This window comes from Dryas octopetala, chromosome 1, assembly GCF_963921425.1.
Source record: "Dryas octopetala chromosome 1, drDryOcto1.1, whole genome shotgun sequence".
Taxonomy (NCBI): domain Eukaryota; kingdom Viridiplantae; phylum Streptophyta; class Magnoliopsida; order Rosales; family Rosaceae; genus Dryas; species Dryas octopetala.
Window position 1 is genome coordinate 636217 of NC_141366.1, and position 12906 is coordinate 649122.

Consider the following 12906-nt stretch of genomic DNA (forward strand, 5'->3'; position numbering starts at 1 on the left):
TTGGGTTACTGTTTCTTGAAAGCATCATCCTCGATCAATGGGCATTGCTTGGCAGGCTTTCCAACATGTATGAAAATGAGTTGTCCAACTCCCAAAGTTAATCTTTGTCTCATTTGACTATACATATAAGTCAATAATATTATCCTCTAAATTTGTCTCTCTAATTAATGCTGAATGGGTGATTAATCACACAACACTCATCCCCACTACAGACAATCTTTGGGAAAACTTCCCAATACGATACATATATACCTTACTTACCGTTATTGGTTTCCAATATATAATCTAGTGGCCTATTTAATTGCAATTTTTGTCTTTATCGTAAATTTCTTACATGATAATGTGCCAAACTCCCAACTCTAGCTACTAGCTAGCTTTCCTTGCACGCTTTGAAAATATTCTTTTGGGTTAAAAATCTAATTAAAGATGCTAATTAATAGTGGAGTTACCATGTAACTTAATTGCTAATGTTTATGAGCTTTAATTTGTGGGTTAAGTTCACCCACTTTTTTTTTTTTTTCTTAAAAAGGAGTACGAGGTTGCCAAGATGCTTTCTAATTAAGTTAATTGATCTTTCTTTTTCTTTTTTTTTTCGATAATTGATCTTTCCTTTAACGCTGTTGTTTTCCAATCATGTAAATCGTTCTTTATCTTCAGGCATATCTCATATTTGCAGCATATAGTTAAATTTTAAACTTGTAAGTAATTGTAAATTAATATATAATTAGAGTAAAATGTTTAGTCTTAACTAATTTTTTTTTAATTTATGTGACATCAATTTATTCAATATGATTATTATTTTTTTGTATAGAATTCAATGTATAAATACCATATAAATTAGAAAATATTAATTTCAAAAAAATGTTGAGACAAATAACATCTTCCATCTTCCATAGAGCCCCATGAATTCCAAGTGATATTCATGAGTTGGTTAGGACTTAGGAGAGTAGTAAATTCAAATAATATATACCGTACCGTTCGTAAATTAACAAATATAGCCATATAGGGAAGTATTCTTTTCGGATAATTTGGTAAATATAACATTTTTAGTAAATCTAACTCATTAATTTGGTAAATTCCTTGTTCTGCGGACGGCGTCGTGTGACAGAGCTCTCTCTCCCTCCCAGTAGTCCCTGACTCCCTCTAGGGTTTCAGACAGAGAGCTCAGAATCGGAGAGTTTTAATGGTGTGGTGGATTCCGTAAGAGCCATAATAATAGGTGGAAAACTCAGACTCTGAAGAGCCACAGAAGAAGAGGCCTCATTTAAATTCCCTTTCGTCCACCATGGCCCGTAGCTCCACAACTTCTTAACCCAATAACCATAGCGTAATCCCTCTCTCTCTTTCTCTCTGTCTCTCTCCATTTGTAATCTGTTTGATTACTCACGAAAAATTTGTTTCCAGTAAATTTTAGAGTTTAGAAAAGGTTTAATGATTTTTTTTTTTTAAATTGCTGTAATAGAAGGGTGATTGGAGTTGTTGGGTGCGTTTTTTTTTTTTCCTGGTTTGGATGTGCTTTCGAGAATGTTATAGTTGTATTCTCTCTATTTGGTTGAAGAAGTGTAGGAAAAGGGAATAGAATTGGAATTTTTGGAGTAAGGATGAAAGGGTTTCTGTTTAATCATGTTTAATTGGGTAATTGTAATTGTGTACATTTATAGTTCAATGTATCTCAAGTACACTTTAATTTTGATTTGCAATAGGAAGAAGATTCAAATACTTGTGTATGTTTGTATATGTATGCATGTCCAGGTCGATGCAGCAGTTCTCCAGTATCAGAACCAGAAACTTCTTCAGCAGATAGACAAACAGAAGCATGAGTTGCAAGATCTTGAAGTGAAAATTAAAGAACTGAAGGACAAGCAAGTTTCTTATGATGACATGTTAATCCCAGTGAACCAACTATGGAATCAGGTTATCTTGAATGTTTGCTTTGATATCCTTCCTTGTCATGGTCTTAATTTTCTACACCAGTATGACAACTATTTTCTGATGGTGATTTCATTATTTTGATATTTAGTTGCTTGATGATTTAATTCTTCTTGGAGTATGTGCTGGAGGAGGCCAAAATGCTTTACAAATTTTGGATCATGCTGATTATTCTCGTGGTATTTTTCAGCATACCTGTTGTTTTATGCTACTCTATTCTTTGTTTCTTCATTCTTTTTAATGACTAAATTGAAGTTTTAGTTTTTTGTTTTGTTTCACATCATATAAACTTAATTGACCTGAAGTGCCTTTCAGGTTCAATTCCATCATGTTCTGCGGAAGAGATGTTTCTTTGTAGACTCCTACAAAGAGATTCTATAGAAGCTAATGATAATGATGAAATTGTTAAATGTGTTGGTGAAGCCCTCACTTTGCGTCATACATCTACTAGGGAGTTGTTGAAACTATTAGAAGATACCATTTATGCTCAGAGGGAAAAAACAGAGAACATAGCCCACTATTTGAATGGAAAGATATCTTCAGAAGGTCAGGAGATGGGAGGTTTTGTAGTAAATTCATCATTTTACAAACTAATTTCATACGATTATGTTTTCATTTTGTAACATATATTTTTGAAGTAGTAAGTGCATTAGGAAATCTGTATTGATTCTATGTTATTTTTGTTTTTTCTGTGATTCTCAGATTCTATCATCCAGTTATCTAAGATTGATGATATGATGGAAAGGGAGGCTAAGAAACTACGGGAAGTTATTGATATTCTTCACTTGAAGCATAAAGAGTATGCTGATGTAATTCAAACTCATATTAGCAGCCACTCAACAGATCAGTCTGAAATTAGACGCATTACAGGTTTCTGAGATGGTTATTTCCACTAGTCTTTGTGTTTTATGCGCATAATTAGTGTAGGAATGTATAGCTGTCCACACTTGATTACAGAGAGCACACACTTAAATTTCTTTTCTTTCTTATAAATGAAATTGAACCTAGGATCTACCCTTCATTCCATCCCACCCATGCCACTTGAGTTAGGGCTCATGGCAACGGATGTATAAGTTCCACATCATATTTAGTACCTTTAGATTTTAGGAACTATGCTGAATTTCTGACAGAGAGCAAGTATCAAATTTACCAATTTTTGGTGATGCCACCTTTTGATTGTATTTTGAATGTGTACATGTTATGGGTAACAGGTGAGCTGGATGACAGCATGGCTGAAATAGAGGAGAGTAGGAGAAAACTAGTCAATTTGAAGATGCAAAAGGATGTTGCATCTGGGATGCATAACCTTACTTCTGGTGCAGTGAATGGAACCTGTCACCTGAAAAATCAACAGAAAGGACAATAAGCTTGCGGGAACTTAAAAACTCAATTGAGGAAACAAAGGTGTACATATGTGGCCAAACCTCTTTTGCACTAGCTTCCTCTCTCACTCTCTCTCTCATCAGGACATGTGTTTGAGAATATGTTGCAGATACTTGCAGCCGGCCGCCTTTCCAAGTATCAAGATGCACAGGAAGAAAATCTAACGTTGTCAAAACAATTGCAAGATTTTCAGGTTTCTAGTTTTGAATTTTTTAAATGTTTGATAGTTGACATTTACATTTTTCAAAGATTTCATTGTGTGTTTACATCTTTGATAAAGCAATCTAACTTAAGATATGTTTCTCACAGAATGAACTGAAGGATAACAAATATGTACACTCATCTAGAATGTATGCTATGCTAAATGATCAACTCCAACATTGGAATGCTGAAGTGTCCAGATACAAAGCATTGACTGATTCTTTGCAGGTTAAACTACTTTATTTTGCATGTTTGCAGATGCTTTAAATGCTTGTCCCATATGTTCTGTCTTTTAAAAAGTATAATTTCAGGCTGACAGGGCTCTTATCGTGAGAAGGGAGAAGGAACTAAATGTCAAAGTAGAGTCAGCAGATGTAGTTAGGAATGCCATTGACAATTCTGATTCTAGGATTGAAGAACTAGAGCTTCAGCTGCAGAAATGTATAATTGAAAAAAATGATTTTGAGATAAACATGGAAGAAGTTATCCAGGATTCAGGTAAAAACCACAGAAGTTTGATATTTGTTCCTATTAATTGTGAATTTGCCCAAGTTACTTAAAGATATACCCTGCTGCAGGAAGAAAGGACATTATAGCAGAGTTTCGTGTGATGGCCTCATCTTTGTCTAAAGAAATGGGAATGATGGAAACTCAGTTGAAGCGGTGGAAGGAAACAGCTCATGAAACGCTTTCCTTGCGTGAGAAATCCCAATTTTTAAAAGCTTCATTAAGTACGAAGGTTGACTTCCGGTCCCAGTTAACTCTCGTACTCATATCTTTTATATTTGCATTATATTGTGGACAAATACTGATGGGGTACCCATACAATTTGGGAAGAAAGGGATATATTGATATTTTCAATCGTGTTGGGCTAATCAAATTTACACACACATGCACATATATCATAAAAAATGCTTCCAATTTTTTTCTTTTGATTAGTTCAAGTTTGTTTTTATGGGAGAACTGATTTGTGATCTTAGAGTAAAAGAAGTCTCATGATTGATGCTATCTACTTGGATTTGTAATGGTTTTTGTTCTTACTATTTATTTTTATTTAATTGTGGAATATCCTCTGAAGTTGTCTAATTCTTTGTTTTTGGAAGACAAATGAGAAAAAGAGCTTAGCAGACAAATGTGCTGAACATATGGTAGAGATCAAGTCTCTTAAGGGATTGGTGAGATTCTCTCTTAGTCTTCTCTTAGTCTTGCTTACAGATTCCTTCACTTCAAATATCATGTGTATCGATTTTCTTTTTTGAGCCTCATCAATGCTTTTAATATACCTTTGTATATGTGTCAGTTTCTATCAACTGCTCTACATGCATGTCCTTTATATATCTATATCTACTGTTTAATTGTTATTCTATACAATTTGACAATTTAAGATTCAGTTCGACTTTAAGAGCCTTATAAGTCACCCTGTAAACTGTGTTTCCCAGTCAAATCAAATTTATATGTATTTGTTTGCCTGTTGCAGATATTTTATTTTTTAGCTTCATCAAATTTTTGACACCCTAAATGGCAATGATATAGTGTGATCTTCGTGGAAATTGGCCATTGTTTGATGATATAGTGGAAGCATTATTTGATGATATCTTTGAGGGTAGTTAGTCCGATTTAATCATGGAAATACTCATTCTGGTCATGAATGTAATAAAATGAATAGGTATGCAGTTATTACCTAACAAGAAAGCAGGGGAAAAGAACGTATGTAGATATTGGTACTCAAACTCTGAGTCAATAGTGCATTCTGACCATTTAAATCCATTTTGAATTTGAAGACATGTGGACTGTACTATAACTGAGCTTATGTGAGTAACTGAAGAGATGAACATATTACAGATTGAGAAGTTGCAGAAGGAAAAACTGGAACTGCAGATCTTCTTAGACTTGTATGCACAGGAAAGCTACGAAAACAGGTAAATCGTTTTGTGGGTGCTAGGGGGTTGGTATTGGCCTTATATGATGATTTGTTGACTGAAATTCTGTGGGTATAATATATTGTTTTATTAGTTTGCAATTTTGAATTTCCCACTTCTAGAGTAATTCTCAGGAGAACTTTAACATTGTGCAGTATGCTTGTTTAGCTGTCTTTATGTTGATATGAAATCAGGAATAAGATGATTTCTTCATTCATAGGATTTCTGGATTCAATCAAAGTTATGACAGATTCCATCTCGAATGATATGTTGGTTTCTTGTTATCTAATTGAGATAACTATTATTATTACTTTCTTTTTTACTTTCCATTTTATGTGCTTTTTCCCTTCTATTCCATATAAGTGGGTCTTGAATAATTTCTCTCAGTGCATTGAAGGTTTGAATTTTGAATTTCAGAGACTTGATGGAAATCAAAGAATCAGAACGCAGAGCTTACTCTCAAGCTGAAATGTTCAAAAATGCATTAGATGAACATAGTCTAGAGTTGAGGGTGAAAGCAGCCAATGAAGCTGAAGCTGCTTGTCAGCAAAGGCTTTCTGCTACTGAAGCTGAAATAACTGAATTAAGGGCCAAACTTGATTTATCTGAGAGGTTTGTTTTTTTCTTTGTTCAATTTTACATAAGGAAACTGGCTTCTTCTTCTTCTCTTTTTTTTTTAAATTTTTTTTTAATACTAATATCTACTTAAAAAGGGTAGGAATTTGTTATTCCATTTTCATATTTAGTGGATTTTATATGACATGAGAGTTCTCTGAAAAAGAATACTGAATTAATCAGCAGAGTTAATCATAGCCATCCAATGTGCTTACATTTAAAGATCCAAAAATTGTGTTACTGTATATGTAAATTAAAGGGGCTGTTGATCCTAACCCACATATATATTTATAGGAATGTATAAATAAACTTGATTACAGACTGAGCTCAGTTAAAAAATGTAGAAATTCAACTTAAAGGCTTTTCTGCCACTGAAGCTGAAATAGCTGAATAAAGGGTCAAGCTTGATGCGTCTGAGAGGTTTCTTTTTTCTTATTCAATTTTATTAAAAAGAAAAAAACATATGCGATCTGGGGTATTTTGGTTTTTGAAAATTAATAGATTACTTAATAGGGGGAGGGGTATGTTATTCTATTTTTATATTCAGTGTCTTTTTTCCTTCTGTTACAAACATCTTGGGAATATTCTTTTTCCTTCTGTCATTCTATTTTGTAAAATGTTATTTTTTAAATTCTTTGGTTTCAAATAGATATCATACAATTTTAATTAGTAATATATATTTTTTATGAATATATTACTATTCTATTGCTCAGCTGTTAGATCATAAATATGTTTTTGTTTTTTCACTGAAAAGAAAATATGAATTATATGTAACCTTTCAGCATTATTTTTGAAGGTTCACTTTTATCTTATTTATTGGGGATGATTTGGACATATACGGGAAACCTTAGTAATGCTATGCTTTCACTTTTATCTGCAGGGATATTCTGGAGCTTACTGAGGCTATTAGAATTAAAAAAAGGAGGCAGAGGCTTATATATCGGAAATTGAGGTGTCTTATTGATGTTTATCTGATTGATATCTGCAAGTTCTGTTCCTTGATATTTGACACGATTTTGTTCTCTCATTCCCTCTTCACCTTCTCTTTTCTTTCTGATTCATTTATTGTGTTCCTGCAGACCATTGGTCAGGCATATGAAGATATGCAGACGCAAAACCAGCATCTGTTGCAGCAGGTTACTGAGAGGGATGACTATAATATCAAGGTCTCTCTTGTTACCATTTTCCTTGATTTTTGTTGGCTTTTTTCTCTCCACATTATTACTAAGTTCATTGGTGTGGTTGGATGCTATCTGGTAGTTCCTGGTTTTTAAATGAGATCTTTGGTGCAGTGAGTTTCTGAGAGTGTGAAGACAAAGCAAGCACAGAGCTTTCTACTCTCAGAGAAGCAGGCATTGGCAAAGCAACTTCAACGAGTAAACACATCAGTAGAGTCCTTAAAAATGAGAATTTCCCATGGTGAAGAGCAGGTACAGCTTCTCCTATAGTCTTATGCTGATAAATTTTCCATTTGTTAACCTTTATCAAGCAGTAATTGAATTGTGCAGATGAAGGCTCTCCTGACAGAAGCTATAAAATCTACTGAGGAAGACAGACACCTTGCAGTCAACCTGGAGACTGCAAAGTGGGAACTGGCTGATGCTGAGAAGGAGTTGCAGTGGCTTAAATCTGCTGTTGCTTCTTCAGAGAAGGAATATGAACATACTCAACAGGATATCGATGATATCCAATCGGAACTAGACAATGAGAGGTAGTGTTTTGTCCATTTTGATTACAATGGCTTATCATGGAATTTCTGATTTATTCACCATTTTTATATATCTAGGAAGATAGTATGACTGTATGCAGATACAATTTTGAAATGTAGGATCCCATTTCCCATTTTCACCTGCTGGACATAAGCACTAGAATTAGATGCCTTGGGTAATTTTGTGATAGGCATTAGGCTAATCAGGATTTCATGAGTAGGGACAATGCATACAGCCATTGTTGCAAACTTTCTACTTTTCACCGCTCGAATTTCTTTATGCAGGTTGCCTTTCTGCCTCTATTAGTTGTAATACTCAAAAGTCATAAATTTTACTTCTAACAAGTTGAATTCTTGTTATGCAGAAGCTTGAGGATGAATCTTGAGGAAGAGCTCGGGGAATTAAACGGCAGCGTTGCTGAGATGAGTTCTGCAACTGGAGAGGCTGCAATACAGAAACTCCAGTCCGAAATTAAATTTTGCAAGAATATTTAGCAGTGTAGTGTTTGTACTGATAGGCCAAAGGAGGTAAGGAAGAATATTCACCTATACACTTGTCTGACCAGTGTTTGAGATGCAAATTTGTTACCCTTTGCTAAATCTTTGATGAACTGATGGATGATGGTGTTAATTATTTAATTGGCAGGTGGTAATTGTGAAGTGCTTTCATCTATTTTGCAATTATTGTGTTCAAAAAAATCTAGAGATCCGCCATCGAAAGTGTCCTGCCTGTGGAACTCCGTTTGGTCAAAACGACATACGGTTTGTTAAGATATGAAAGAGTTTCCCATATCCTGTATTTATGACCCCCCCCGGCCCTCCCCCCTTTTTTGATTGCTAAGCATCTTGTAGTAAATAGTGAAGAACTGATTGTAGTTTTTCACTTTTATAGCTATGAAGCTGATAAATTTTGTCCCATTGTTCTGTAAATGAGTTTTCTTTTTCTTTTTTCTTTTGTGAATATTTGTTATCCATTATCTATTATTTTTTTAAGTATGTACTGGAAAAAGGAAAAATAAGGAACAAAAGAGGAAAAGGAAAGACCATGTTAATTGCAAATTCTGGAAATTGTCTCCCCTTTTGTTTTTGTTTATTTGTTCGTTGGTGTCTTATTATTGTCATCATTCGCTTTCCTTTGGAATGATTCTGGAGCTTCTAGGGTCTTAAATCTCAATTAGTAGGAAACCAGTTAAACTAATGAAGTTCAAGTTCAGACATCAGAATAGAAGTGGAAGGAAGTGGATGGGAATCCCACATGTTAAGATTGAAGGTGGCGCATTGTTGCATGACCACAGCAGATAGATCTATGACTTAGCCATTGGAATCAAGGATAAGGATCTTCAGTTTTTCACCTTTGCTTGATGTTGAATCAACTGTTTTTCCTTTAAAAAAAATCTAAATCCTTCTTTCTTCTAAACAAATACAAATAATGCAGTGTTGTAATATAAATATCCAAATGAGATGTACCAACATCCATGTCTTGACTCTTGACTTATTAGGACAAGAAATGCAGAGACACTTCGAGTCCGTCCAGTCATCGTGTAAGACATGGCCCCAGGTCCTATATCCAAGATATAAGTCATATAACCCAAAATTTAGAGGATAACGTTGGGAGTTTTAAAGTCTTGAAGATCATTTTCTTGCTATTAGCAGATTTTTCTAATTGGAAAATGTAAACTTTGTAAAATTGCTGTACTTTAATAGGTTCAGCATTATATGTGATAAGGTGAAAATCAGTTAACTATTATTAATTTTTGAAATAACTTAATATTGAAGATGTCTTAAGTTCAAATCACTTTTCCCTAAAAAAACCGATAATGTAGAAAATAATAATAACACATAACGTGGGCTAACATCACCACGCCGACTCTTTGTGATAAAATACGACGCCGTTCCCCTCATCATCACCCGTTGCCTAAGCAAATCTTCATCTAGATAAAAAAAAAAAAGCTTATGAAACTTTCATCTCTCTGACTCTTCCGTCCAAAAAAAGAAAAATATATAAACATCTCTCTCTCTCTCTCTCTCTCAAGAAAAATATACAAAATCTTTGTAATTTTGTATCATCAATATCTAACTCTTTAGATGTTCTGCAAACTTCATTTATATCATGAAGTTTGCAGGAGCTATCTGTTATATACAAGTTAATGAGGCAACACAAATGATTAAAAGGAAAAGCTGCTGAGTTTTCTCCATTTGCCTTGAAATTGCATTAATTTTCATTTACCTTGTGCTTTATAGAAGCATATTTCTTCCATCAATTTGCGAATATGACAAGGGTAATTTCATTTTGCCAAAACCTACTGAAATATTAATAAACAGTACATTCCAACAAGATACTTACTTTTTTTTCAACTTGATGTCCAAATTATGGTCAAAGTTTGGAACTACATTTTATAGCATAAATAAAGTAAACCCAACCAACCCCACTAAAATTTAAAGTAATCAAAGCTGGCACGGCCGGCCAACATAATTAGGACCCATGAGTATCTCAAAAGACAAGAAGCAAGAAAAGCTAGAGCCTAGAAGCATCAATAATGCAGCACATAGACATTGTACTCGACTATGGCATCCCCTGTACTGAGACTGAATGTGTGAGTCCTTGCTTCAACATATCCCCTTGCAAACCTGAAGATCCAACCCAACCGACATTAGTAATGGGCCAAGGAATTGTGAAGCCCAAAAGCGTAAAACCCAGCGTAAAAATAACGCCACCGACTTAGTCTGCAATATAAATTACTTATTTTACGCTCGCTCTCACCCTAGAATGCTAGAAGTGCAAGCTGTTTCTCTCTTTCACACAGCCAAAGCCATGTCCCGCCGCCAAGTGAGCTCAGGATCCGGCCAGGGCGTTCAGAAGAAAATCCGACTGAGTATGCTTTTGATTTTTGTTTAAGGATTTGCGAGGAATATTATCTGGAAATTTTTCTTTGTTTATGAAAATTCTCTTTTCATACGGAAAATTTTACTTTTGGTTTATGTAGGTAGTATAATTTCGTTCATGTATGTAGTTGTACAACATCATAATTTTATTCGATTTGAAATTTGAAAATAGTTTTTAAGAAATATGTTAGGAGGATAAAATTAACCTCGTGTGTATCTTTAATTAAGTGGAATCAAATATAATCCTTCTTAACCCTTGTTTTTTTCCATTCATTAGCAATTTAGAAAATCAAAGTTGATGACTCGATCTGGTAATGAAATTATTTATCAATTGGGAACTAAAATCATATAAGTGAGAATTAATTCATCAAGTGTAGTGTCTAAGCGAATAAGTACGTACACTTGTAGAAAATGGTTTTACCATTAAGTAGTACTAACCGTGCCATGGCTTTCTTATATCTGCAAGTGTACCATGAGTCAGTATGTCTAGCTTACCCCTTAATGGCTGGGAATTGTAGTTCCCCAGTATTTGTGTAATTGGCTTAATATGCATTACAGCTTTATTCATGTATTTAGGTTTGTGTATAGACTTGAAAATTCAGCCGTGCCTTCTCTATGTGCATACAAGTACTTGAGTCCCTCATTTTAGGTTTGTGGTTTGTCTAGAGATTATTGATTTTTGCCCTTCGTCATGACAGGCATACATGAACCATGGGAAAGTAATAAAGAAAACTCGATGCCGCCGGAGAAGTTGAATGAGCTCCTAAAACAAGAAGAAGTGCGTTATGGTATGCTTAAGATTTTTGTTTTAGGGTTCGTGAGGAACATTATCTGAAATTTTCTTGTGCTCTGTGTGTTTTGAGGAAATAAATGATGTTATTTATTTATTTATTTATTTTTAAATGGTTTGTGAATGAAAATTCTCCTTTTTATTGAAAAATATTTACTTTTGTTATATGTAGTAGTGTAGTACAAATCCGTTCGTGCAGTACAATATCATAATTTTATTATATTTGAAAATATAGTTAATAAGAGATATATTTATATATATATTAGGATAGAAATTTTTCAGGAAGATTTTATTTTTGAGTTCGTTGCTCCATTTGGTTAATTGAGTTTCATTCGCAACAAAATTTTGGTCATCGTTGTAAGTTTATCTCTTAGTTTTGGGAACATACATCTAGTATTGTTGAAATTCAGTTGCTACTAAATAATTATTAGTTTTGGGTATTTCAAGTAGGTGGCATATGGCTTTGTTATTGATCAAATTAATTAAGCTACAAATTGAATCGGATTGTTTGTAGAAATTTAAAATGGTTAATAACTTTACCATTACTAATTAGCTTGAGCTTGAATTTTTTCTGTTTGCAGTATTTGAATGAGAGAATGAAAAGTAAAACAGATTACGTGTATTAGTGTATGTGTCAGTATGTCTAGCTTACCTAATATGTTCTCTCTAGCTAACTTATTGTGCTGGGAATTAGTTGCCGAGTGTTTGAGTAATGGCTTAATGTTTCACAAATCTATACATGTTTATGTGTAGCAAGAAAAAAATCAGATGTGCCTATCTATGGGCCTCAAGATGTTTCATTTTTTTTTTGGATATTTAACAATGATCCTTAATCGAACAGATAGCGAGGAGGAGAAGAGAAAAGCTGCTACAAAACGGGATCGATCTAAGATTACTTTGCACTGTAAGATTTGTGGTAAGAGCGACCACAACATGGTGTTCTGCCCATACACGGAATCATGTCCCCGAGATGCCAAAGTTTGCCATGGTGTTGATATAGTTTGTATATGTTGTGGTCGGTCAGGTGGCCATGAAGGTGAGGACCTGAGTCTTTGTGCTGTTCGCAAGGAGTGTTGGAGATGTGGAACCGCTGGTGATCACTGGGTCACGGAGTGTCCACGACGTCGTAATAAGCAGCAGCCTGCAGCAATAGAAAAGGAAGCAGCAGCAGCCCTAAAATAAAGTAGACTCTTACAGGCTTCTTTCTGGGGACCTTAAGTGTTTACCAAACACTTATGATGAGTAGGGGACTTTTTTAAAATAAGCAGCTTTCTTTTTTCATTTAAAAAGCAAAGCAAAGCAAAGCCGTTGGTATATATGTATGTCAACTTTGTGAACATGCAAGATTTATGTGTTTTTGTCTTATTTAAAAAAGCAACTTTGTCCTATGAATTGAGAGAAAAGAGAGAGTGGGAATGCTATGATTTTCATTGAATGAATTGATCAGCTGCTAAATTCAGAATAATAGTGTCAAGCCT

At 34.3% G+C, this 12906-nt stretch overlaps 1 protein-coding gene and 1 pseudogene across 4 annotated transcripts; both read left to right on the forward strand.

The window, feature by feature from the left end:
* The first annotated feature begins 37 nt into the window (after positions 1-37).
* On the forward strand, positions 38-8793 carry LOC147296044 (E3 ubiquitin-protein ligase BRE1-like 2; annotated as a pseudogene). Its single transcript, XR_015124180.1, has 20 exons — positions 38-67; positions 1220-1327; positions 1753-1914; positions 2021-2108; positions 2245-2475; positions 2632-2799; positions 3141-3333; positions 3422-3505; positions 3622-3741; positions 3825-4011; positions 4092-4252; positions 4617-4688; positions 5356-5432; positions 5850-6044; positions 6928-6999; positions 7127-7213; positions 7340-7477; positions 7556-7758; positions 8121-8283; positions 8402-8793. The product of XR_015124180.1 is annotated as an E3 ubiquitin-protein ligase BRE1-like 2 (transcript).
* Positions 8794-10494: 1701 nt separating this feature from the next.
* LOC147296045 (uncharacterized) lies at positions 10495-12893 on the forward strand. 3 transcript variants are annotated; one of them, XM_086250193.1, is made up of 4 exons: positions 10495-10628; positions 11337-11426; positions 12270-12344; positions 12453-12867. In XM_086250193.1, exons 1-4 carry the CDS (start codon positions 10523-10525, stop codon positions 12608-12610), a joined length of 429 nt encoding a protein of 142 aa, XP_086106319.1. In that variant the 5' UTR covers positions 10495-10522; the 3' UTR covers positions 12611-12867. The 3 variants fall into 3 exon arrangements, 2 of the variants coding, with proteins under 2 accessions (XP_086106319.1, XP_086106312.1); XM_086250186.1 differs by having other exon boundaries at positions 12270-12816; XR_015123292.1 differs by lacking the exon at positions 10495-10628 and adding an exon at positions 10982-11214 and having other exon boundaries at positions 11288-11426; positions 12270-12893.
* Positions 12894-12906: the final 13 nt, after the last annotated feature.